At 42.0% G+C, this 27,818-nt stretch overlaps 2 protein-coding genes across 26 annotated transcripts in view; one reads left to right on the top strand and one right to left on the bottom strand.

Moving 5' to 3' along the window:
* Positions 1-8,236, top strand: part of Sos1 (SOS Ras/Rac guanine nucleotide exchange factor 1) — an 86,702-nt gene extending 78,466 nt beyond the window's left edge. The window contains exons 21-22 of the mRNA NM_009231.2: positions 2,129-2,247; positions 3,316-8,236. Coding sequence (NP_033257.2) covers positions 2,129-2,247; positions 3,316-3,807 — 611 coding nt within the window. The 3' untranslated portion in view covers positions 3,808-8,236. The remainder of the gene's footprint in view (positions 1-2,128; positions 2,248-3,315) is intronic.
* Arhgef33 (Rho guanine nucleotide exchange factor (GEF) 33) overlaps positions 1-27,818 on the bottom strand; it is a 126,575-nt gene that overhangs the window by 31,510 nt on the left and 67,247 nt on the right. For 6 of the 25 annotated variants that reach the window (XM_006524512.4, XM_030249876.1, XM_030249875.1 and 3 more), the window contains 2 exons: positions 20,511-20,650; positions 13,656-13,781 (listed from right to left, as the gene is read on the bottom strand). In XM_006524512.4, the coding sequence (XP_006524575.1) occupies positions 13,656-13,781; positions 20,511-20,650 (266 nt within the window). The other 19 variants (XM_006524513.4, XM_030249877.1, XM_030249879.1 and 16 more) reach the window with 13 other exon arrangements.

Genomic DNA, 27,818 nt, shown 5'->3' with positions numbered 1-27,818 from the left:
TTCCACATGCACCACTTCTCTTCCGACCGCACAATTCTAAGTATGCTTTATCCTCACCGTTAAAGGAGAAGCAGGGCATGCATGCGCATATGAGGCTGCTGTGCACATCTGAGTCACACAGTACTTAGCCTGCTGACAACAGAGCGCCAGTGGTAACCGCATTAACTTCATAAGGACTACCTTATCCTTACAACTAGTTACAATGCATTAACTTCATAAGGACTACCTTACCATTACAACTAGTCACAATGCATTAACTTCATAAGGACTACCTTATCCTTACAACTAGTTACAAGTTCCAAACAGTTAGAAAAACCAGGTGCTGGTGCAGTTACTTGCTCTAGCTTTAGACTAACAATTCACTATAAATTCTACTATTTTTAATGTTTTAAACAAATCAATGGCTTTGCTCTTTGTACAAATGATTTCAAAATATATACACTAAAAAATATCAGTTACAAGCTAAATTAATTGTATATATTTTCTTAAAACGTAGGAGACCAAAATGTTGCTGGTGGTCTGTGGAGAAGCTCGGTGGGCAGCGTCTGCTATGAGAGCGTGAGGCTCTGCCTGAGCATCTCCCAGACCCACGTGGAACCTCACGGGATGTCACATGCTTGTGATCATAGCACTAAATCCCAGCCAGCCTAGACCAGAAATGTGGGTTGCTTGCCCCCCCCCTCTCTCTCTCACACACACACACACACAATGTTGACCATTTGGATATAAGTGCACAAAATACTCTTAGGTTCTCTACTATTGTAACATACTAATGGTGGGGGCAAAATGCTTAAAGGAATTTAAAAAAACACCTGCCAAGTACATCATTTTTTATTGTTTTCATAGTTTATAAACTAATAGTAGCATAAATTGTCTTTCAGAGCATAAGTATTGAGGCCTGGATTACGCCTTCATCACTAAGTGTCTCTAAGATGGGTTTTGGTTTTACATAACTCTTCTATACTCTCATCACTTTGGTCTCACATCAGGTTTACTACATTTTAGAACAGTTCCTGTTTTCACGATCAGAGCGCCTCTGCCTGGTGACATTCTAAATAGTTTCATCATGGTTAAAGCTTTTGGCTGGGCGGTGGTGGCTCACGCCTTTAATCCCAGCACTTGGGAGGCAGAGGCAGGCAGATTTCTGAGTTTGAGGCCAGCCTGGTCTACAGAGTGAGTTCTAGGACAGCCAGGGCTACACAGAGAATCCCTGTCTTGAAAAACAAAACAACAACAAAAAAAAAACCTTTTGGATTAGATGTGATGATTCTGATTTTGTTTATATACTAAGGGGGTCTGGACCCAAGCAAAATGTGCACAAGCCTCAGGGAGCTGCAGATTCTCTCCTGTGTGTCATGTAAGAGATGTAACACGGCAAGATCACAGACTGTTCCTAGAAACTATCTAATCTGGGTACAGCATCCTGAGAGCAACAGAACTAGAGAAAAAAATGAACCTACCACAGTTTGAAAAACAAAAACAAAAAAAAGACCATTTCAACGATTTTTTTCAATTTACTTTTCCAACAGAAATCTGAAAAATAGACCCAACTAAAAATTCCAATTATAGATTAACGATGGTAACACTATTTTGTTCAAAAAGTTTAAAAAACAAAACAAAACAAAAACCATTATTTTAGGCAGCTTTTTCTTTCTGCATGTTTTTTTTAAAAAAGATTTATTTATTATTATACATATGTACACTGTAGCTGTCTTCAGATGCACCAGAATAAGGCGTCAGATCTCATTATGGGTGGTTGTGAACCACCATGTGGTTGCTGGGATTTGAACTCAGGACCTCTGGAAGAGCAGTCAGTGCTCTTACCCGCTGAGCCATCTCGCCAGCCCCTCTGCATGGTTTTATAGCAGTTTATTTTAATGAATAGAATAGAACTGGGTGCTGGTTTATTGAACTGCTTTTAATAGTTAAACACATTTCTTTTAGCCAATAGCATTTCCATCTAAGTCTTTTCAAGAGGAATAAATGAATCTAATAGGGGTTACAGGATAAGGTTTCAGTTGTGGTACCCAGAGATTAAGTGACCATTGTTTCTGAGGAAAAAAAAAATAAAATAAATGAAGTCAAAGTTCCATAATCTTTTTTTTTTTCTTAAATTAACACTCTACAGGATCTGCTTCAGTCTCATCTATAAGTTTATCCAAGGGCACTGATGAAGTGCCTGTCCCCCCTCCTGTACCCCCTCGAAGACGTCCAGAGTCTGCCCCAGCTGAATCCTCCCCATCCAAGGTAAAGGAGAACACTGGTTATCTAGAAACTGTAATCTCTAGCTGTGTCAGCGGTTAACGGCAAGTCCATTTCTTGCTGGCAGGCTTATATTTCAAAGTACTTAGGTTTAATAGTTCAAAGATTAAGTATAAATTTATCATGCAAGATGTTTATATTTTTTCCTATAAAGGTAGTTATAGGAATGCATGCAAACCCCTAAGTTTAAAGCTATGAGCATTACTAACGGAAGAAACCAACTCTTATCTACAAGGTGGTAAATAGTAACTTGGCCTTGTGTGGTTCTTTTATATTTTGCTTGTGAGCCTTGTCTTCAATGGCTGAGCCATTGCTTCAGCCTTCTGCAGTTCTTTTAAAATGTATGATGTGTGTGTGTGTGTGTGTGTGTGTGTGTGTGAGTGAGAGAGAGAGAGAGAGAGAGAGAGAGAGAGAGAGAGAGAGAGAGAGAGAGAATGGGGTAGGGTTTGTGTGAAGGTATATGATAATGAAACCGTACTGAGTATCTGCTGAAAGTTATTCTCTGAGCCAGACAGGAAGAGACTTAAATTCTAGGTTACAGAGATCCTAAAGACTCATAGTAACTAAGCTTTCTGCCTGTTTAAATTTACCCTGTTTATTGATTATTTTGCAAGTTACTCAATAATTCTTTTTGATTTGGAGCAACCCAGAGAACAGAAGCAGCAGAATAAGTCAAGACCATATAGAGTTCATGAAACAATTCAGTACATTTAAAACGTAACCATTACTGTTAGGGTAGTTTGTTTGCCTAATATGTACACTGCCTTTAACACTTTAGCCCTGCGGGGGGGAGGGGGTAGTTTATGCTAAATTAGAATTTAGTGTATTGTGTGATGGGCAGTCAGTAGTCAACAACAAACTTTTGACTAATCTTGACAAAATTAGTTTTTCCCTAAGAATGGACAGAACATCTTGATTAACACATAGGGTAAAACTCCACGTTCTATACCCAGTGTTCTGTCAGTAGCATGTCTGAAAACCCCAAGTTAACTTAGTAAATTTATGGTGCTCTTCAAATGAAATTAACATGTTGTATTCTTTTTCATTTGTTAGATTATGTCTAAGCACTTGGACAGCCCCCCAGCTATTCCTCCTAGGCAACCCACATCCAAAGCCTATTCACCACGCTATTCAATATCAGATCGGACCTCTATATCAGATCCTCCTGAAAGCCCTCCCTTGTTACCACCACGGGAACCTGTGAGGACACCTGATGTTTTCTCAAGCTCACCATTACATCTCCAACCTCCTCCTTTGGGCAAAAAGAGTGATCATGGCAACGCCTTCTTCCCAAACAGCCCATCCCCTTTTACACCGCCACCCCCCCAAACCCCCTCTCCTCATGGCACGAGAAGGCATCTGCCATCACCACCACTGACACAGGAGATGGACCTCCATTCCATTGCTGGGCCTCCTGTTCCTCCACGACAAAGCACTTCTCAACTTATCCCCAAACTCCCTCCAAAAACTTACAAAAGGGAGCACACACACCCATCCATGCATAGAGATGGACCACCACTGCTGGAGAATGCCCATTCTTCCTGAGTTCCTCTAAGCTGGGATAGTTTCCTAGCCCCCAGATCCATTGCTGGCAATGGATGCACTGAACATGCCAGCACTGGGGAGTTCAAATGAGAACTCCAAACACTAACGACTCTACTTCACGATGTAGTATAAGACAATGAGTTTTAACCTACATGGAATTATGGAATAAAATGGTATTCCAGCTTAGAATGTGGAAACTGATTGCACCTGGAAATCACGTGAAGGGACTTTTCTGGCCATTGGGCAGGAGTCCTCATATTGTGAAGTGATCTTTATCATTAAAGGGATGGAAAACAGTCTAATGTCCAACAAGCCCATATGTTGACAGTTTTTGTAATTCAAAATATTATGCACTTTTAAAAAATCTTAAACAGGGATCTCCTCCTTTGTTTTCCTTTGCTTTACTCTTCTACTTTAGAATATTTTCGTAAAAGTTATTCAGAGGACTGTGAGAAAAGGCTGTGGTACCTGACCTTGTTGAAATCAAGGCCCAGCACTGTACTACAGTCCTGTTTACAGATTATTACAGTGATCTGAATGGGTACCGAGGCTTCACCAAAGAGGTACTTTTTGTTATTGTTATTGTTTTAAGAATAATTATGCCAATTTTAAGAACATCCCCTACCCACCCCCACTCACAAACAAAATGTGGTGGTGTTGCCTTTAAACAAAAAATGTCAATGTCATTAACATGATGGAAGAAGAACATTTTAAAACGTAACTGTCAAGTATACGATTTACGCTTAGGAGACTGTTCATCTATGCTAGACTGTCATCCCCCAGCCCCTTTGTCTCACAGAAGTTTACTGGTAATGTATGTCCTGGCTCGTGGCTGTCCCTCTAACCGTACACAGAAACACAGGCACCCAATGTGAACGAGAGCACTCTCTGGGCCTCCCTGACACCTTTCATGTTTTACTAATAGTTGAGTAGTTAGCATACCTAGAATTACCTTGCATTGCCTAAATCATGTGTATATAGTGAATGTTATATAATATACCTTGCAGGTCTGTTATTATTTAATTGAATAAAGATAAACTACTTTGTTTGGCTGGCATATATTAAATTATTATATGGAGAAAATGGTTGATTCTTATTTCTTTGGGTTGAAAACATACAAACACTAAGCATAAAAGCACATGTGGTGGTACCTGGGTATCTAGTTCTTACGGAATAATCTCAAGTTGGAGTTTGGCGTGAAGGGAAATACTGGCTTAAAGTGGGATAGGTATCTTTTAAGCAGAACCTTGCATCTTTTTAAAATTTCTTGAGCAACCATACATATTTGTGAAGATTTATATTGAACATTCTACTCTGCTTAAGATCTTTGGTTCCTTCAGAGCTTCTCCTTAGAGTATCTACCTGCATCCTTAATACCACGTGATGATTCATGGAGCCTTGTACTGCTCTTCTGAGTCTAACAAATACTGTGACTGAAATGCATGCAACTTGAAGAGAAAACGTTTTCTTATTCTCCACTGTGTCTGTGAACTGTGTAGTATTCCATTCTTTGACAGCCATCAGTATGTGCATGTGTCCTCAGTAATGACGCAGCCTTTCAGTAACCCTGTGACTGCCGCATCATAGTGGCAACTTTGTATTTATTAGCGAGTTAAATGTGCACCTTGGTAGTGCAGTATATAGTCTTCTAAGAACAGAAGAACATTAATTGTATCATCATGAGGCAGTCTAGTTTGTTAGAGTTGGTTCATTTTCACTCAGCTATGTTAGCCATTTTTTTCTTTGTAATAAAAAGTCTCCTTTTTAAAAAGAGTCCTCAAGTTAATTTCAAATCCCTTCTTGGATGCAAAGTGTGCATTAGGCCATTCATTGAACAAATGACTATTCGTTGAACAAAATTAGCTAAGCATGCTTACTAATGCTGCTCCGTATGACTGTAATGCACATGCCCAAATCTCCCAGGACTTTTTAGACCAGCCTAACTGTCCCTAAAACTTCCCATGGCTTATTGATCGCTGTTTGATCATCCCGTCCTTATTTCAAATGAGAATCTAAGAAAAGCAACATTAGAAACCCATTCAGTATCTGTGGCAAGTGCTGCCTTCAACAAGGTGATGGCCCCTTTCAGTCTGCCTGAGCCAACAAGGGAAGGAGAGCTCAGATCTGAAGTGAATTATATTTCTCCCACAGGGAGCCATTGTCTATCCCACTGTTCTAAGAGACCACATAACCCTGCAGTCATTTTATATGCATCATGGATAGAGGATATTTTTATTCTCCAATACAACATCTTGGCAAAAATATTTTCTGCAGCAGTAACATTTCAAAAATTCTAATTGGATGCTCTGAGAAGATGAGAAAGCTGTATCCTTGTGTGAGCCATTATCTGGCTGGCAGGTTTATCCTTAGTCATAAATGTCCTCCTTCTGGGATAAGAAGTGGCAGAAGACAAATGCACCATTAAGAACTGCATCTGAATTCGAAATTACAAGGCAGCCAGTGCAGCAAAACTTGCTTAGCTATGCTCCCAGATATGGGGCATTTCTTCCAGAAATCCAAGTGTCAGCTAATGTTTTCTTATGCTTGGCTCACAAAGGGAGTTCCTCTTGGTGGCTCATTACCAATATAATAGAAATGCTTTTTCACAGCTAAGCTCTTTGAAAAACAGGGACAGAAAAGTAGTGTTTCTTAATTTATTAAGACAAGATATTTACTCTTTTACTCCTTCAAATGTGTTTGAAGACTACAAATGACAAATATTGAAAATCTGCCTAATTTATTTTATTTTTTTTTTTTTGCTTAAATAAAGCTGTTGGGCATCAAATTGTGAGTTTAGTATGCCACTATTCTCTAACTCGATGTTTTAGTGGATCTGAGTTGAACCAAGAATACCAAATAAACACAACCAGCAGAACAGTCTACTAAAGGACTACTAAGGCTGAAGGCAATGCTACGATTTCAAATTCTTCCTTAATGCAAACCAAAAGTGGTATTTATCATAATGATAATTTAAGTTTTGCTCACATTATTTCACTGTCTTAATGGCTTAAATTAGGGATATTTGATAGTTCTGGAAAATAAATGGGGATGTTGTCCCAGTTAGAGTACATACAGAAGAAAACCCTTCCTATCCTCTCTGCCTTTTCAAACCAAGGCAACCATTTATTCCTGGTTGTCTGCTGCTGGGTGGTTTTGCATGCTCTTCCCATCTCTGCTGTATGCCTCTTGTACAGGTGCAGGTTCTGTGTATTCCGTGTTAATCTTTACCAGTAAATACACCTCACAAGGTTACTTTCAGTTTGGCTGAAGGAGAACTGTGCAGTAAAATGCGAAGGAAAGCAATGACTTTATTCAATGGTTTTTTTTTTCATTTGAAACACTATTAACTTTTAAAATAATTTCATAGTCCCTTATACATAAGCCAATGAAATATTCTGAGTTCTAGTTAGAAAAAAAAAAGCATGAATTCTACATGATAAATCTAAACAACAAAAACACTTGTAAGTTCTTTTATATGTTTCATGCCTTATTTTCCATTTTTGACACCATAAAGTGCATTTTCTGTCAACTGTGAGCAAATTTCCCTTTGCCTTTAATAAACATAGTGCATTAAGTAGCCAGTTGCTGAAAAGTTACAAAGCAAGTTAGCTAAAGGTGGGTCATACTGGACTACATTCAAAGAACCAAGATACACAAAAGATGCAAGTTGTATGTGTGTGGCTTAGAGTGCACCTGTGCAGATGCATGCCGCCTTCAGTAGCTGCCAAATGTGCCTTTAATTAAAAACATCTCTAATTTTTTTTTTCTTCAAATCAAGTCAGCATTTGGGGACGTGATTAGGGCAAGGGACTTGGGGGTACAAATATCTGGTGAAATCACCAGAGAATTTGTTTGTCAAAGTGACATGTGTAATTTTAGTTGAGATATGTCTGTGTATATATGCGTATTTGCCTTTGTTTAGGAGCACGGTTATTTGCTGAAATAATTGTTAAAAAATGCTGTCAGTCTTACTTTGATGTAAAGAACAAAGTGTGGTCTGTACATCTAATAATGACCTTTGTACCTAACCATGTTTGTTGGTGATCTTTGTATTCTGTGTGCAGCAATATTTGGTTTGTGTTAAAGTGAAAATAATGGCTGTTATTTTTCTGGCATTACTAAGATAAATTGAAAAATAATAAAGAAAAATACCTTATATAGCCTATAAGTGTGTTATTTTGCAAGCATTATTTTCGAGGGCAGTACTTGGAAGTTGTTAGTGATTCTAGTTTAGCTTATATTTGACCAGGTAGGTTGATCTTTGGGTATACACAGGATGACGTTTCAGAGGCAGTCACATTTCCAAAACAATGAGCTTAGGCGGTGCACCCAGCTGGGGTCGTTTGACATGAAAGAGCTTAAGGTTGTATCTAAAGAATTTTGTAAATACAGTCACTCAAAATGTATCATAAAATAAATATATTAAATGATTATTAGATTCAGTCCATTTATTTCAAAGTAAAGGCAAGCCAGGCCTTGTGGTACAGGTCTGAGAGCCCAGCTACTGGGGAGACTGTGTCAGGATATTATTCAAGGCATACCTGGGCAACTGTGAGTTCAAGGCCATCCTAGAACCTGTCTCAAAATAAAAAGGCAAATGGGGGTGGGTGCTGCTCAGTGATAAGAGTGCTTGCTGACAGTGAAGCCCGGGTCTCATCCCCTGTACCAGAGAGAGTAAAGCAAATAAAGAAGCAAGGTAAGTGAGGCCTAGGCAAAGGGGTGTATAAGGCCCTGACTGGGACAGAGGCTCAGGGCCCCTGGTGCTCGGAGGAGGGAGGGCCCGCATGGATGCCTGCAGTGCTGACTCCTGGCATGTATTATCGAATGGATTCTAGGCCTTCGATCGGGTTTACTAACTGTAAGTAAGATTAACACTGATGTTGGTGAGATTCGCCTTTCTGCTTTATAATCAAAAGTAAGTGCTAGGTCATCGAAGAGGAGAGAGAGCCTTACGTCGCTTCCGTTCTAAAACAGAACTAAAGAGGCCTTCTCCACATTTGAGCCTGAATTTCTGCACCTTTGATAGACTACAAATCCTGAAAAGCAATTTATGGCCACACTAACCTTTTGGGACCTTTAATAGCTGGTTTCATTGCCTTGATAAGTGATTAAGAAATGTAAGATTCCCAGTGGCAGAGTAAGCAAGTGTGGAGCAGACCTGTCTATTCTGCTTCTAGTACTCCCTGGGTGAATGACTGACATGCGCAACACAATGTCTTCCACAAAGCACTTGACACTTTTTTTTTAAATGGCAAATAAAAGTATAAAGGATGAGTCTGCTTTAGAAAACTCTAAAGAGGTTGGCTGTCTGTCCTGACATCCTATGATTTGATTCAGTATGGCTTTCTGTGCTGTTTATCACTATGCAGATTGGTTTTGAGTGACCTTAAATTATAAGCATTTGATAAGAGCCCATTTGACTATTCAGCCACAAATAAATATTGGTCTTACAGAACTGATGTTAGAACATAGGAATGAAGAAAAATCCATTTCATGGGATTTACGAGCTAGTATAAATATGTAGACAATATTTTATAAGTAGAATATTGTACATTAAAAATGTAACTACAGGGCAGTGGTGGCGCAAGCCTTTGATCCCAGCACTTGAAAGGCAGAGGCAGGCAGATCTCTGAGTTCAAGGCCAGCCTGGTCTATGGAGGACAGCCAGAGCTACACAGAGAAATTCTGTCTTGAGAAAACAAACAAAACAAATGTAACTGTTATGAAGAGAAAAGAGGACTGGTGAGTAGAAGTGTGGAATTTAACTGTAGTGATTAGTTAGCCTCATAGAGGTACACAAACCTTCCAAGAGGTGAAATAATGAGACATCTAAGTGGCTCAGGCAAGAGCCAGTTCAATAGTTCAGAGGCAGGGGCATCCTTGGTATATCTGAGAGCACCGAGGCTGCTAGTGTAGGTGAGAAATGGATATGGATAGACTATAAAGAGGTGCCACTGGGAGTTAAGCACTGAAGATCACTTAAAGCTTTAAACGCCATTGTCATCATTCTTAGAGCCCGTCCCCAACCTGGGCATCACCGCTCCAGGGAGGACTTGAATGGCCTTTCACAGGGTCACCTAAGACTACTGGAAAGCACAGATATTTACATTACAATTCATACAGTAGCAAAACTACAGTTAGGAAGTAGCAACGAAAATGATTGGCTGGGAGTCAGCACATGATATTAAAGGCTTGCAGCAGGCGCAAGGGTGAGAGGCGCTGACTTGGGTTGGGGCTGAAGCATTGGCAAGATCCACTTTACACTCACTGTGTGTGGGGAAGGACTAAAGTAAGAGCACGAGGGGGCGGACGAGGGCAGCGGAGCGGAAGCCAGGGCAAAGACTGAGTCGGGACCGTATCAGACCACGCCCACTTCACCACAGCCCGAACATCCTGACAGACACAAACCCAGAGCTGTCAAAGCCAACTTCAAGGCTTGAGGCCAGAGCAACACGAATGAAGATTACCACTAACTGAGGTGGGGAAGATACTGTGGGAAAGGCTTAGATATAAGTTTGAACATTTAAAAAAGTAAATCTGACATCAAAGGAAACCACAAATCCCAGAATGCTTAGCAGCCACAAGTCCTAAAGCCACTTCTGTTTCTAAATCACTGTGTGACAAGGAATCCCAACTTTACTGGAAGCATTGCTGTTTTGGGCTCTTGTAGAAACTTACTAATGGCAATGTTTTGTGAAAAAGTTAGTATAAACACTAGATAATTTTATTGTCCTAAGACTGTTATCTAAGACATTTAGTCATTCATTTGTCAGGGCTTGCAATTGATTTTTTTTCTTGAATATAAAATCAGTTTGCCAGTTAATAAGGAATACTTGCCATGTGTATGAATGTACTTTAATAAAATTTCAATGCAAAGCGCTTATTACATAGGTGACAAATTTAGGAATTCAAAATCTCAGAATAGCTAAATGTAAATGCAGCTCTGTGGACCAAGCCCAAAGTCACCCCACTCTAACAGGACTGAGGCAGTTCTGGGAATCCGGGAATCACAGTGTCATCGCTGAGATGACATAAGAAAGACGAGGTGGAAAAGCAGTTAGCCATCAGCTACCACAGAATTCCACTTCAGGAGTTTCATAAACAATCTAGCTTCAATCTCAGATGAGCTTAAACTCTTACAAAATGAAATAGCCCAGCAAAAGAACCTTAGCATTGTAACCCACACATCCCTTTCTCAGATGGTCCAATTCTGAACTCCGAGAAATAACATGCTCCTTGCGTGGGCTTGTATGTAGACTCTTCAAGGCTGCAAGTCACTCCTGGGACCTCCTAGCAGGAAAGTCTGCATCTCTGGTAAAGTGGCTTCATTCTCCTATCACCCGGATCATTTCCTGCAGACACCAGTGGTCAGAGGGCTGGAGACCAGAGGTAGAGCAACTGTCTCACCTTGACTTCATCCCTAACTCGTCATTAAGCCAAATATCACGGTCACTAAAGCCCCCACCTCCCCTTTCAGCTTACAGTGCTATCTAGAAAGATTATGGAATGCGCCAGAAGGAAACAGAGTAACCCATTACTCTTTTCATTGGAGAAGTGTTTTAGTATCAGTGAGAGTGGCATGATATCTTTAATTGGTTCTGAAGATGTCTGTATCTTCTCCTCTGATTGGCGTTTTCCTTAAACAGAAATGTGAGGGACTGAGCTGACGGTGCTGAAGTTTGGCCATATGCAAAGTGGAAGTGATTTATGAAGCATTAAAAAAAAAAGCAAGCATAGCCTTGCCCTTGAGAGGACTTGCTGTCTTAATAGGAAGGTAAGACAAATCTCAAAAGATGAAGTAGTCACACCACACAGGATCTCAGAAAGATGAGGCCTTCACGTGGATCTTAAGGATCCGCTCAGCGGGAAGAGGCAGAGCGAGGCTGTGAAGCTGACTGAGCTGGAAGGGCATGGCTCAGAGGCGGTGGAGAGCCTGGGTTAGTTGCATTCCTTTATGCAGAACCGCGGTCAGAAAACTAAAAGTCCTTATGGAGAGTGACCCTAAACCACCGGTGATGGCGAGGACTTGGGAATCTGAGCACAGACAAGAGCTGTGTTTGGTATGTGGATGTGCTGGGGATCTGGGAAGCAGGAGCGCTCAGAGGTGCAGGAAGAACTGCACTCACCCAGCAGCCAGTTATCAGGAAGTAGGGACCCAGACTGGCCACATTACTATTAGCTTAATAATATACAATAGTGGTCTGCAGATAGAGACAGGGTGTGCTGTCAAAATAAAATCTGAAAGGCGTGTAATATTTTAAAACTTTCTAGTAACCTACTGTTTTGATGACAAGCAGGTTATGAAAGGAAGAGAATTCTTATTTTTGTTTGTCGTTTAATTGTTTTACTCTCCACATCCGGTTGATTGGCATTGTGCTTTTAATCACTGCCCAGAACAATTTTAGCCTGGTAAAAACCTGATTTCAGTGGTCTATTAAATTCCAGGAAATGAAAACCTTAGCTGATATTTAAATATTGAAACTCCAAAAAATTTGTAGTAATCCTTTATATGTTTCACATATTTAATTGTATGCTGACAGCTGTGTTCCCAATTAATCACTGGGCAAAGAGAAAGTTGTAGTACTTAAAAATAAAGCACCCAGCAGTGCATTTCCACAGAAGCACTGTGTGAGGATATCAGTGTGAATACTGTCTTTAGGCAACTGCACACCACGGAGTCAAGTGGTTTAAACCTCTTTGTTTTGTTTCTTCCTACTATAAATCTGATGTTTGGTGTCAATCAAGGAAAAGGATGCATGGCCATCTGCAGCGTGTCTAGGTTCAAGAGCACACTGTATTACTCCAGAGCTAGGCAGGCCTCACTCAAGTAGGACTTAGTCCTCTACTTGGGCTATAAAAGCTTCTATTCTATACCGCTCAGAGACTTGCATAGTACACTCCTGAGTTTTCACTCTGATCTGTGTTTGTAGTAATCACTGTATAAATGTGACCATTAGAGAACTGGTGCTGGGGTCAGGGCTGGGGATGTAACTCGATGGCTGAGCATTTGCCTGGCACGGCCCAGACCCTGGGTGCAAAGCCTCTGAATGAGGGTGGAGCTAAGTCAGTGTTCCTTGTCTCCTGGTCTCCTGGGCTTGAGTGGGTCTCACACTCATGACATCTACTGGATCTGTGACTGCTGCAGTCCCCAACACAGCCCACACAAGGAACAGATTTGTCTTTGGCCCCACCCCTGTTCACTCTACTGATTTCCACAAGCATAGAACAAGTTGGAGAGCATTATATCTTTCAGTTCTGAAGCTTCTAAGTAACTTTTTAAGGACAAATTCTTTAGAACTCTGGTTTGTACACATAAAATTCGGTTCTGTTAACCCTATGCCTTAAAAGACGTTATATTTTGCCTTGAGGTCTGAAAGATATGAAGCAACACAATTGGACCCTCACATAGAGTGTTCTGGTCTAAGCACAGTGGGATGAATTCATGAACTATGCATTAAAATTCCTAGGAAGCACAAAATTCACATCCATGCTAAAAATGAACACGATTATTATTATTATACTTGGGGAATGACTTCAAGGTGCAAGTTTTTGGTCTTACAAACATTTATTTTCCTCCAAATTTAGTATGCTTTTTCCTGTAATGATGTGGAAAGTCTTCATGTCCCTTTTCCCAATCCTGAGGTTCATAAAGGCAAGTCTTAACCATAGACTAATCTTCATCTCTTCAGTATCTTGTATGTTGATTTAATTTCATATGTAAATGTTTATATTAGTTTTCCTTAGGGATTTATACATTGATATATATATATATATATATTCCTGCAGAGATATATACAAGCTTTTACCCTCCTCTTACCACTCGACAATACAACTGTAAATGTATTTACACAGCTGTTCCTTGGTCAAGGTCATTTGCAAGAGCAAGTCGGTTTCTGAAGAAATCTTGTTTGGTGGGTGAAGGATCCATTGAGGGGTTCTCATTAGTTTTTTCCCTGTATTCTGATCCACTGGACCTAAAATCTCAGCACACAGATAAAGTACAGGTTGATTTGGTTTTCACGTCTTTTATCCAAATTGTTTTGCATTTGTAAAACAGTTGCCTCCTAGACCTGGAATCCTTTTTTACTCCCCTGGATTTCAAAACTTAAGATATGTGCATCTAAACTTTGCAGTGAACATACAGAATCTCTCTCTAGTGCTGCATGGGGGCTACTGTGACAACTCCATATGTCAGTGTAAGTTACCATGGACAAGCACTATAGCAGGAATAGAGCTCAATGGAATAACTACTCCACAGGTTACCAAGGCCCTTACATTAAAATGGGTATCAGGGGCCCTTGCTTAATCTAGACATTACATTACAAACTCTTGCTTTTGCTTGTTTTCATTTTTAAAGGAAAGGTTTATTGAAACCAACCACACATATATGCTACATTTGTAGAATGCAGACATCAGTACAGTTGTCTCAACCACCACAAAGGAAACCAAGACTACTCGATAGTCAGCTCAGTCCATTTGAGTGCCCAGTCGAGGGTGCATTCTTCCTTTCTCTTGGTTAACAAGTTAGGCAATCCATTCCAGATCTGTACCTTCTCCAGTCTGTTCATGTCAGAAGTTCCTAGAGGGAGGAGCTTTCTAGGAATAATCTCTCATACAACTCGACTGACGCCCTCTCACTAATTTAAACTTTGAGCTTGGATGGGTAAAAGTAGCCAGTAACCAAGAACCAGTGTCAGAGTCCTACTGAGGATGTATGAGAGCGATGCTCCAGAGCTCCTGCTGAAGTGAACACTTTCTCCATACACTGCATCGGGCCTGATTTTCCTAAACACAGGTGCAAGGTGACTTGCCTCCAAGCTCTTTATCTGTCATTGGTGCACTATTTTTGTGTCCTTGTTTGTCTTGGGAGATTTCTGTTGGTTACTTTTTTTGTGTGTAGGAGGGTGCTTTATTTTGTTCTATTTTGGTGGTCCAGGGGGTTGACCATAGGGCCCTCATACGCAAGGCAAGTGCTCTACTGCAATGTATCCCCAGCCCGAGTCCTTGTTGTTAATAATTATTGCTATTAATTATGAATCTGTATTTACTGAGTTTACTGGGAAGAATTCAAACACCCTTTTCTACTCTTCAAGTAAAAACACTGACCCTATGGAAACACTAAAGATGTCTGGAAACCTGATAAATCGACTAGATATTTTAATTTTTCCATTTGATAACAGAAATGAGGCCATAGCTACCTAGCATGCCTTTACTTCTAGTTAGAAAGGAGCACTTTCCCACTATATCCACACAGAGAAAAAGTATTCTCTCAGCTTCAGTACATCTGGGTACTCATGAGATGAAAAAAAAGTACCTGGGTAGGGCAAACTCTTTTCAGGGATCGGCTTAAACTCCCTATGAACAGACTCGCAACTTCCCTCAAACTCCCGCTTTGCTTTCGGCTCTCAGAACTCCTGCCTCCCTCAAGTTCAGATCATCCCTGCTTGGCAGAGTGGCGCCCTAAATGTTAATAAGTCACATCCTGGCTCTTGTTCGTTCTTTCCCTGTCTTCTGCTATGTGGGAGCCTAGAAGCCCTTCCTTCTGGTTTAGGGCAGGGAGCAGGGGTTCAGTTGCTGTTGTCTATTCTCAACTGTTTTCCCTCATGAAAATTTCTCAACAAAGTCATTAGTCTACAATTAAAACCTCACCTCACATTTTCTCTCTCACTTACATCTGATCTCTCCAAAGCCCAACATGTCATACTTTTAGGTGCCCACATGCAACTGTTGGGAGTTTACCTGGAAATGGGAAAGCTTTGATGTCACCACCAGCCCCAAGGACCACAGAAATCTTCACCAGTTGAGTTCCCATTTCTGAAACAAATGCCAAAATCGCCCTGTCTAGTTTCCACAAACTCAGCTCAGACTTTTTTTTTTAACTGCTCTTCTTACAAAATGTATCTTCCCTTTGTTTCCAGTACAAATGTCTACATTTCTGAATATTAATTACTAAGTAATTAGTGGCTAACTGTTTTCAAAATACAGAATTCTACTGTAGCAATGGTTCCAAGCTCATTTTCACCTTTTTAAAGACAATTTTAGCTGACTTTTATAATCCTCAACATACTATAGGTATACCTGACTCTTCCAAAGGTGTAAATAAGTAGGGGGGAAAAAACCCCTGCAGAATCTAGGAGAAAGAGACAGTGTGTTTTCTTTTTATTTCCTTTCTTTGTAAAACACACAAATGGCTTTTGAACACCCTACATCATTTTGGCAGGCTGCAGGGCACATCTAAGCAGATACTACAGGGCAGGCAGGAACTCTCTGGGAAGGGTACAATGGCTGCCAATATATTCTGACACATAGTTACCCAATCATTTGACAGAAATGGAAACGAACAAAACCAGAATGGACTTGTCACTTGTTACTAACCTTCCTTCAAATGACAGCAAAAAAGAAAACTGCAAGCTGGGTAGGTAGGTCAGTAAGTACAATTTTGCAACAGATAACCCTGAAAACACTGGAGTGGGAAAGGGGGGGAGGTCTAATCAAGTGCCCAGAATCTCCAACTAAGAAAGACCTGGTTCTCTGATATCAGAAACTACCTTGAAGGAGGTAGGGCACTGAGATGAAAAGGATCAGAGGAGGTGGAGAAGTGTCTGTCCTATAGTGAAAAATGTCAGCCAACCACAGTGTTCCCAGCTGATGAGTCAGCACCCTGTTAATACTGTGGACTGTTAATGCTGTGGACTGTAACTGCGGCTGCGCTACCCTTTCATTGGACTATGAGCTCCAAAATGGGCAGGAACTGGTTCTTGTCCTTGTTTTGTGCTGGGCAGAACCTAGAACACTAAGACACTTAAATGGCACTCCGAGTTGGTGGTGCTCTAAATCTCTCGTCCTCTTACAGCAGCCCCTCTTGGACTGGAAATTTGCGAAAGAAAACTAAACGAGATGTGATAGAACTACAAAGTAGTAGAAGGAAGAGTGGGCTTGGGGTGGGTGTTAGGAGGTAGAGGAAATGAATATAAAAGAACCAACTGGTTTTTAGAATTCTGCTTTCTGTTCCACAGGGAGGCATATACAAAAACTGTGAGAAGACACCAAACAAAAAAGGGCTCACTGACAATGGAATATATAGGCTCAGAAGTACTCCTGCCCATGTGTGAATGAAACAGACTTGATGCCATTGGTGGAAGGAGTATGACAGCTGGACTAGAAATAATCATATAAATTGCAAAGCACTAAAAAGGAAGAGAAAGGGTGAAAAAATATAATCAGCATTCAGAGGCCATATTCTTTATCTTCTACTGCCCACAAAATCAATGCTGAAAACTGGAGGCTCCGTCTCCGCCCCCTTGCTCACCTCTTTGACAAGGTCTCTCCCCACCATCCTGCACAGCTCAGAGTACTCACTCACCCAATAATGAGAGTTAGACAGAAAGATGCAAAAGCATTTGCCTCCGCTTTGATGCCAGTCTGGGTTTAAGACTTTGACAGTGTCCATAGATACACTCTTCTAGGGGAATAATCCATAGATACACTCTTCTAGGGGAATAATCCATAGATACACTCTTCTAGGGGAATAATCATCTTCCACCTTGCTCTAAGGGAGGAGGGCGAGGACTCAGCCAAGCATTGGCCTTTACTATCAGGTCTGCCCCTAGCATCTAAGAATCACATGTAAACTGTGTAAAGTCATTACCATTCTCAGATTGTAAGTTAGGACACTTCACTCTGACCAGCGCTTTCCTGGTATCTACCCAGGGCAAATGTGCCTGAGATAGAAACAATAAAAGGGTTACCCTTTTCCTCAAATATCGTGGGCACTTTTTCAGAATATATTTTATGATGTCAACTTGACTCTGCCTTTTGAATCCTTGTGGGCATGAGCATTCGGCCCTCCCAGCTCAGAGGGAAGAGAACCCTTTCTCGGGTTTTCTGCTGCATCTGGTTCCATGCCTAGCTTCATCCCGAAGCAGCACTCTGGGTGTGTGGGGCCACCAGCCAAACAAGCCCCTATGGAACAAAAAGCGTGTCAGTGTAGAGAGGACCACACCTCGGAGGACTACGGGGGAGGGAAGCAGCAAGCCCCAAGCATGACACGGGTGGCTTTCCTGGGAGGCCAGGCTCCGGAGTGATTCCGGTACCCAGGGTTAGCTACTTAAGGTCACCGGCTTGCTGCCAACTGACTTCCTGACACAAAATGGCTTGACATTTTCTACCTGTACTTCGTCTTTTACAATAATCTAGATTTAAGTCTTTAATAGTCTCCATACAGATTCCTCTAGACCGGGATAGTTTATCTTTCCTCCTATGCATTCCTGGGTTCAGAGTGCAAGTCTCTTTGCAATGGCCGGGACCATGTCATTCTCAATCCTATATGCATGTCTGGAATTGTACACACATACAAGAATGGTGTATTCACATCTGAGTTAGGAGCACAGGCCCTTCTCTCTGTAAAGCCATACATGAGTGTGGTCCTTATTGTCTTCAGATGAAAGTGCCGGAAGAGGCTATTTAACTTGCTTCTTTAGCCCTTGCCACTCCCCAAAGACTCCCTAAGCACAAAGCTGTCCTGAGACCACCTGCATGATGCTGACTGTGCTAGACCAGATCTTGGAAGCCAGGAAAACCTGTCTCAGTGGCTCCCCCTTCACCTCCACTCAGGAAATACTTCACACTCCAAACACAAAGGACAGTGCCATTACTGTTGATAGTGATGTGACTAATGCAGACTGAGCTAAAAAAGAACGAAGAGAATCCACTGACCTCTTCCCTAAGAAACATGTCCAACATTGCCAGAGGACTGAAAGGCAACTAACCAACATGAACCTGGAGAGAGCTACAGCAAGTCATCTGCATTATACCAAGGTCTGTGGGGGCAGGGAGCTAGAGAAAGAGTAAAACCTGGCCTTCTATGACATTTAAAATTACAGCTTCAACAGCACATTTGTGTCTTGTTTGGGGCACTATAACTAAGTGACTGTTCAGACCGAGCTACAAAAAAGTCAAAGTATAAATAAAGCGAATATACATACTACGAAAGACTTTCATTTCTTGGACAATCCCCCACCCAGTGAGGGAGTGCTTTTCAGGGAGCCCCACTAGGATCATCTAGCTTCCATTTCAGACCACCCACTCACGCTCCCCTGCGTCCCCCAGTTCCAGGCAGGTGCATTTTAGGGTGTTCCTCCTCACTTTGGCTAGTGTTGCCCCTGGGTATAAAGGAGCAGATCTCTTCCCTGGGCCTTGTATGGCTGATGGGGCTTTCTTTTTTTAACATCTCTTGATAATCAGGAATTTGTAAAGGAACCAATGGTAGATCTGTTGCCAATTATTTCCCAACAGCTAGTAATCAGTCATTATAAATGGTAGTAGGTGACAAACAATTGTTTCTTTGGGGACTCTTATGACTTAAAAATTATCCAACAGACTCAAGCAGTGTGTGTCCTTGGGGGTTTGGAGTTCTTCAAAGGATTTAGAACCTAAATCCCAAGTTCAGACTGGCAAGTTGTCTGCTTCTTCCTGGTCATGTCATAAGCAGTTATAGACCAGGGAAAAAACTATAATCCATAACCCTAGAGAGGAATTAGACAGTTCTTAAGCCTGGACCCCTACATAACGTGGCTTGAGGGTCCAGCAACAGTCATGCATGCATTAGGCTGCCTAGCCAAACTGGAAGGAGACTGTAGGGCTGTGGTTAACTGCATGGAAGGAGACTGTAGGGCTGTGGTTAACTGTAGAAACGATGCTCTTCTTTCCTCTTCCTCCTCCTTCTAGTAACAACAGGCAAGGACCAACAATCAGATACCCACTAATCTCAACATCACCCTCCCACTGCAGGAGAATTAGACAAATCATTAAAAAAAAGAAAGAAAGAAAGAAAGAAAGAAAGCCAGCTGTAGGCTTTCCCTCACTTCCTCTATCAAGACCAGTATCTAAATCAACCAGTAACTCTACCTTCAAGGAGAAAGTGATTTCCCAGTAAGTTTCCAAAAGGCAACAGTAACACCTTCATTTAGTTTTTGTAATATTTAAAAAGTAAACTTGAGGTTTAAAACTGACTTAAAATGATGTCTACTAAGAGGAAGTAAATAGCGAGCAGATCTCCCTGAGGGGAGGACCAGTGATAGTGGAGACAGCAGCCACCTAGGCAGGCAAAGGTTGGACTGCTGCATCACTTGGGGGTCACATCTCCCTTACTGGGGCCTGGCCCTACCTCCCAATCTGCAACATGACACTAGCCAAAATGTCTGCAGTAATAATGCTTCATGCAACAGTAAGACTTAGAAAGAATAAGGAAGGAACGTCTTTTGTTTCCTATCTAAATGGACACTCTGAAAGTCTTCAATAGGACCTGGGCAAAACCCATTCATCCTGGAAAGCCTTACAGAGTTATCAACACCCATCTCTAAGAACATGGATAATGAGGCCCACGAGGGCAGAAGGGCCTCAGTGTCTGCAGAACACTTGCCACAGGTGGAAGATGCCCACCCAGGGAGGATCATGCCCCTCTCAACCCATTTGCCAGGGTAGGCCCTCTGTTCACTCCTCTCAAAGCATCATTAAAAATGAGGAGGAAGGATTTTAAGAAGTGGCAGGGGAGCTGAGTTTGCTTCTGTTCAGAAATTGAATACAAACACTAGATTTAAAACAGTTGTGTATGACGGGCTACTTAGTAATCACGACTGTTAAAACCTCAAGTTTCTGTCAGAGGGAAATGAGTTACAACACTGTTTTATCTAAGGGCTACTCACTTCTTTTTAAAGAGCTTGCGGAATGAGCTGCGAAAGCCCCCTTTCTGGTCTTGCCTGGGATTTTGATCGCTGAAAGAAGTCTGTTCACTCTCTCTTTCTTCCTTTGGACAGAATCGAGTGGCATCCTCTAGGTGCATCTCCTGAAAACACACAAAAAAAAGGAGTGTTTTTTTACTCTTTTCCATAAAAATCTGCCCTGGCTGTGGGATGGTCCTTCAGCTTTGCCACCTGCCTCTCCTACTCCCAAGACTACCTGTGACAGGAGAGAGCTGGCCCCACAAGCTGCCCTCTGTTCTCCTTTGCTTTCTATTGCTGTGACAAATAAAGGCCGTGGCCCAAAAGCCACTTGGGAAAAGTTGCACTTCCAGGTCACAGTCAAGCCCTGAGGGGAGGCAGGGCTGGAACTCAGGGCAGAACCATGGAGAGACGCTCCGCTCTGCTCCTCTAGGTTTGCCTAGATTGACCTACATCACCTGCGGGGACAGCACCCTCTGCTCCCCCCACACACACCCTGGTCCTGGGACTGGGTCCTCCTCTATCCATTAGCAATCAGGAAAATGCCCCTCCAGGCCTGGCTACAGCCACCAAATGCAGCCATGTCCTCAGTTTAAGTTTTTCTTCCCAGATAACTCTAGTTTCTATTAAGCTGATAAAGGATTAACCAGTACATTTTCTGACCTTAACATGCTTGCCATGGCACACAGAATAAAATGAATGTTCTTCTTTTCTTTTTTTTTCTTTTCTTTTCCTTTCTTTTCTCCCTTTTTAAATGTGTATGGGTATTTCACCTGTTTCTATGTCTATGTACCACTGGATCTCCCAGAAATGGAGTCACAGATAGCTGTGAGCCACCATGTAGATACTAAGAATTGATCCCTGGTCCTTTGGAAGAGCAGCTAGTGCTTTTTTTTTTTTTTTTTTGGTTTTTCGAGACAGGGTTTCTCTGTGTAGCCCTGGCTGTCCTGGAACTCACTCTGTAGACCAGGCTGGCCTTGAACTCAGAAATCCGACTGCCTCTGCCTCCTGAGCAGCTAGTGCTCTTAACCACTGAGCCACCTCTATAGCTCCCATAAATATAGAAAATGAACTTTGCTCTGATATCAACTGTGTCTTGCTGAATAAACCTACCCTTGACTCCTGGCATTGGTGGATATGTTCCTCTTCCTACAAAATAAGAAAACTTAATATGAAGGGGTTTTGTTATTGTTGTTGTTTCACTTTTGAGGGAAACAGAGATCAATCAGGATGTGCAACTATGTAACCATAATTTTAAAGTTGTATTAGTAATTCTGTATTTTATGGGGTTAGAGGTCAGAACTGTTGAGAAATACCAACTCATGTATCTAAATTATGAATTTGCTTTCAAGCTACTTATATAGTTCAATCTCTATTTAAAGTACAATTAAAAATAAAGATACCTTTTTGTACACTTGTTTATTTTCAAATGTGAGATGTATTATCATGTGCACATATACGGATGTGTTAGGTATGTACAAAAATTTATATCCTACATGAACAGAATATTTATGTTGAGGTGACTGTGATTCTAAAAACAACTGCTTAATTTTGAGTAGCCCAATATTATAATTTGTATATGCTCAGCCTAGGGAGTGGCACTGTTAGAAGGTGTGGACCTGTTGGAGTAGGTGTGTCACTGTGAGTGTGGGCTTTAAGATCCTCACCCTAGCTGCCTGGAAGCCAGTATTCTGCAAGCAGCCTTCAGGTGAAGATGCAGAACTCTCAGCTCCTCCTGCACCATGCCTGCCTGGATGCTGCCATGCTCCTGCCTTGATGATAATGGACTGAACCTCTGAACCTGTAAGCCAGTTCTAATTAAATGTTGTCCTTATAAGAGTTGCCTTGGGGCTGGAGAGATGGCTCAGTGGTTAAGAGAACCGACTGCTCTTCCGAAGGTCCTGAGTTCAAATCCCAGCAACCACATGGTGGCTCACATCCACCTGTAATGAGATCTGATGCCCTCTTCTGGTGCATCTGAAGACAGCTACGGTGTACTTAGATATAATAATAATAAATAAATCTTTAAAAAAAAGAGTTGCCTTGGTCATGGTGTCTGTTCACAGCAGTAAAACCCTAACTAAGACAGAAGTTGGTACCAGGAATGGGGTATTGCTATGATAGGCCTGACCAGGCTTTTGTTTGGAAGAATGTGAATTTGGGGATTTTGGATTCGGAAAGCACTGCAATGCTTTAAATGGGGCTTAAATGGGCCATCCTAGTAGGAATATGGAAGACTTTGTTGCTGTGAGTGATTTGAACTGTGCAGACCTGGCCCAAGAGGTTTCAGAGGAGAAGAATTTCAGAACGTGATGTACAGACTATTTTTGTGGTATACAGGTGAAGAATGTGCTTTTTGTCCTTATCTGAAGAATCTACCTGAGGCTAAGGTAAAATTACACTGACAAAGAAAATTTCAAAAAAGCCCAGCAGAGACTTTGTCATGAAGAGTATTTTGAACAAGCATAGCACACTTAGAAAAGAAAAATATATAATATATAGTATTAAGGATCTGAATCCTGTCTGTGTTCGAGGATATTAAATTGAATTAAGGGAGTGGTAATCTGGGCAAGATCCCGCTCAGCTAAATTTAGGTCCAGGCATGGTAGTACACGCCTTTAATCCCAGGAGGAAAAGACAAGCAAATCTCTGAGTTCAAGGCCAGCCTAGAACAGAGAAAGTTCTAGGTGAAGAAAAAGTTAAATCTAGGCTTGGTAGACCACACCTTTAATCCCAGTGCTTAGGAGACATGCACATAAATCTCTGAGTTTAGAGTCAGCTACAGAGCAAGTTCCAGGTCAGCCAAACTTAGGCAGTGAAGGAGTTGGAAACAGAAAGCTGGTGATAATGTAATACAACACAGGGCCATGTTCCAGCTCCAGCAAGCAGCAGAACTTGGCAGCTTTGGCCATGTGGCTCTGGCTTTAGAGTCCAAAATAGAAGGGACTACTGGGACAATTGATGCTGGTTAGCTGGAGCTAAGAAATTAGTGTTGATTAAGAAGAGACCAACATCACTAAGGTGAAATCTTGTGGGAAGTGTTTTCTGAGAGCACAAAGAAGCTGTGTTCCAGAGATAGCCAAGTTTGTACCTCATGCAACAGCTGTACTTGTTAATATGTAAGAGTCACCCAGGTGGTACTGGTTTTGAAGGCATGAAGGGGTCATGAAGAGAAGTTGAGGCTTGGCACCGTAGAGGCCATGGACAGCCATTGGTGAAGGTGCAGCTTCGGTTTTAGTTGATGGCCCAGGACTGAAGGGGTCATGCAAAGGAGTTGAGGCTTTTGGCACCATGAAGAGAGCCTATGAGAGGCTATTGGTAAAGCCTAGTAGGAGTGTAACACTCCAGTGTATTGGAGATGCCAGTACCATGGGATGATCACCAAGAACAGCAGTGGCAGTGGAGTGGATCAACCTGAGCTTAGAGTGCTACAGAGGGCAGAGCTGGAAAAGTGATACCATCCCTTTGGAGGAGCCCAGAAGATCATGTGAAACAAACAGCTCTAACATTGAAGTTGCCTTGGAGGCCCTAAGATGTTCAAGGTGCCAGAGCCTATCTGCTGAGGAAAGCTGCTAACGGGGAGTGGAACCAGCCCAGGAGAAAGAAGTTTGTTGTAGTCAACAAAGATGAAAAAGGAGTTGGAGATCTGAAGACTGCCTTGAAATCACACATGGAGATGCAGAATTTGAAGTTTGCCCATCTGGTTTCCTGTCTTGCTTTGGGGATTACAGTTAAGTGATTGGATGAATGTCAGAAGAGACTTTGGACTTTTAATATTGTTGAGACTGCTATAGTTTTGGGGACTTTGGAAGTTGGACTAAATGTATTTTGCATTATGCAATTTTTAGGTATGGCCCCCATGGACTCATACATTTGAACAATCCTATGGGGGCCAGGGAGTGGAATGTGAAGATTTGTATATGCTCAGCCCAGGGAGTGGCACTATTAGAAGGTGTGGACCTGTTGGAGTAGGTGTGTCACTGTGGGTGTAGTATAAGACCCTCATCTTAGCTGCCTGGAAGCCAGTGTTCTGCTAGCAGCCTTCAGATGAAGATGTACTGCACCATGCCTGCCTGGATGCTGCCATGTTCCTGCCTTGCTGATAATGGACTGAACCTCTGAACCTGTAAGCCAGCTCTAATTAAATGTTGTCCTTATAAGAGTTGCCTTGGTCATGGTGTCTGTTCACAACAGTAAAACCCTACTAAGACAGCCTAAGTCAAGATGGAAAATACATCACCAGTGCCCTGCCAGTCCAGCTGGGTGGCTGAGTCCTTGTGAGGAGCAAAGCATGGGTAGACAGGTTTTCTAGGAAACATCTAGATCTGACTTTGAGACTTCTACCTGGGGTTGTAGCAGCCAACCTAGAAAGTCTGTGAGATGCCACTAAGATTCCTAACTAAACCATGGAGACCAGCATCCTAGTGGTTTAGTGTAGTGTTTCTCCAAGTACACTCCTGGCACCCTAGGACCCTCTACACTTGCTTTTACCTATGGACTCTTAAGCCCCATTCTCGAGTCTCTAGAGCAGGCGTCTCTGGTGTATACATAATTGTTATGCATACTTAGATACGAAAGCCAGGAGCTTCAGACTGGCTTCTGCCCAATCCACTTCCTGTCTCTATCAAATGCCTATGGCTCCTAAACAGCTGTTTCTGATTCAGTGGTACAGATTCTGGGTTTATAAAATTATAAAATATTAGATTCATGCATCCACTACTGCCTCCAGGACCACATTATGGGAGGTCTCTAAAGGAAGTAAGGCAAAGCTATTCTGCTGGCCAGAACACCTGCTGGAGACAGGACATCCCAGACTCAGAATTTTGGAGAGGGCTTCGGAGAATGCTTGGGCTTGATTTTGCCTCCTATCAACTCTGGACCTCCATTAAAGTGATCTTTAACTCAACACCAAATCCTTCATTCAGGAAAACCATGAATGGTTTAAGGAAAATCTGTCTGTGAACTTGGTCTTGGTATCGTTCATCAGTATAGCACTTCATACTTTAAAAAATATGCTCTCAAACTATCTTACTTGGCTGGATATTCATAACCCTGTGAGGTAGATATGATCTATACTTTCTAAAAGTTTTATCACAAATGCATTATTTGGGATGAAGGGATGGGTTCACACATGCCAGGGCACATGTGGAGATCAGAGGACAACTTGCAAGATTCAGTTCTCCTTCCACATGTACGTTCTGGGGGGGGGGGGGTCAAATGGCATTTTCTCAAGCAGGGTGGCAAGTGCCTTCATCTGTGAGCCATCACTAGCCCCAATTTTACTGGTTTTTGACGGAATGTGTATAATGAATTCAGGCTTTGAGGAAGTCAGAGACAATCTTTGAGGAGTTGGCTCTCTCCTGTCCTTGGTGGGACACAAAGTCAGGTCTTCTGGTTAGCACCTCTGTCTTATTTTTTATATAAACTTGTTATGCGCATTTCTGCCATGCGTGTTTGGTGCCACATGCACGTCTAATGCTGGAGGAGACCTAAAAGGCATGTCAGATTCCCTGGAACTGAAGTTATAGAAAGTTGGGAGCTTCCATGTGGGTGCTAGGAATTGAACCTGGGTCCTCTGGACCAGTGCTCTTCAACACTGAGCCATCTCCCTAGCCCCCTAAGTATCTTATCTGCATAGATAAGAAAACTGCAAGCACAGAGATGCCATTCAAATCCTCTAAAAGCAGGAGCTGTTTGACAGCAGAGCCTGGGCTAGAAAGGAGCCCAATCAGATGCCCAATCAGATGCCCCTTGCAGGAAAACATACTCTCTTCTCTCTTGACTCTCAATAAAGACACTAAAAACTGGCTTCATGAGGCTTTTCTGGCCACAGGTGGGGCGTGTAGAGTGGATTTGAAGGAGGTAGATGGCTTTGCTCAGGATACAGTTTTACAGACTTATCGTTTGCAGCTGAAGCTCCAACCATATCCCCACCTTAAACACAGATGCACTCAAACATGCTTGTGTTACATACACACGCACAAACATGTATGTGCTACACACACATGCACAAACACGTATGTGCTACACACAGCTCCTTCTCCCCTAAACTCTGCATGATTCTTCCTTGGAGTCTCTTCTTCATCTGACCTGTGTCTTCCCATGTTAGGGAGTGCTGGAATATTGTTATTGATTAGAGGTATGTCCAGCAAATAGCCACAAATATATTTATTGTTTGCTTCTCAGATACAATATTTGTTATTTCTGTGTTTTTCTCCTGGTAATTGTTACAATTCTCAAAAATTTCACATGAGCTAGGGCAAAAAACTCACATATTTTATGAACATGTAAAATAAAAAGCATTCTTTATAGCTGAGTACACTACTTGAAAGATTTTGGTGTATGCCTCTGCCTATCCCCGGTGAACAGGCATTTTTAATTCCCTTCTACTTCCCTCTTAATGAACTTTCAAGATTATCTAAGATGGATTTGTCTCAGAAATTTTGCCCGATAGAATTTTTACAGTTTGGAGATAAGAAACCAGAGTCAAAAAAAAAAAAAAAAATCTCAATCCTGAAGACTGTCAGCGGCTTCACTAGACCACAATACTGGGTGTTCGTTCCCTCTGCTGGTTTAACTCCTAGAACTCAGGTGGGCAGTAAACTCCAGGCTTGCCATGATCCACTCCCTTCTTTCCACCTTTCATCAGGCTAAAGAAAAAGCATTCCCAGTTGTGCTATGCCCAAGTGTCCTTTCTTTAAAGCTTCCATACCTTGCTTTTCACCCTGCCCCCAATAGCTTCTACACACTTTTTAAAATCTAATTGAGATATTCGGTGTACTTAGAGGGCATTCTGTAGCCTCATCAACCCAAGAGGGTTTGAGCTATCCATCCTGTAGGCCCCCAGAACGGCGTAATTCTGTGTGCTAAGTCTTGTGGGACATTCTGCACTGTTGACTTCTGAAGCTCTGGCAAACAGCACAGAGGGCCTGGTACGCAAACACTGTGTTTGCTGGAAATTAAATGTGTCTGTAACCGTCAATCTAACCCACTCTCTTGATGATGAGTGGCACGAAAGGGTGGTGGGATAGCTGAGTGCTATCTTGTCAATATGCTTAGTCACTTGTTTCTGTCACATTGAAAACTTGTGTGTCTGCCCATGAACCTGCCTCTTCATGGTTAGTATTGGAACATACATTTAAATATCCCAAGGCTTGAAGACACCAACGTCAGATACCAAAATGCTTCAACATTCACTGAAGCTAAAGGCGTGTTTGAATCAAGGCAGCCTTTCCTAAGAAAGCAAGGGAAAATGAATTCGCTTTGCAACAAACTTCGAAGTCTACACTGGGA

The sequence above is a fragment of the Mus musculus genome, chromosome 17 (assembly GCF_000001635.26).
Source record: "Mus musculus strain C57BL/6J chromosome 17, GRCm38.p6 C57BL/6J".
Lineage (NCBI taxonomy): Eukaryota > Metazoa > Chordata > Mammalia > Rodentia > Muridae > Mus > Mus musculus.
This window is presented reverse-complemented; position numbering and strand designations above follow the sequence as displayed.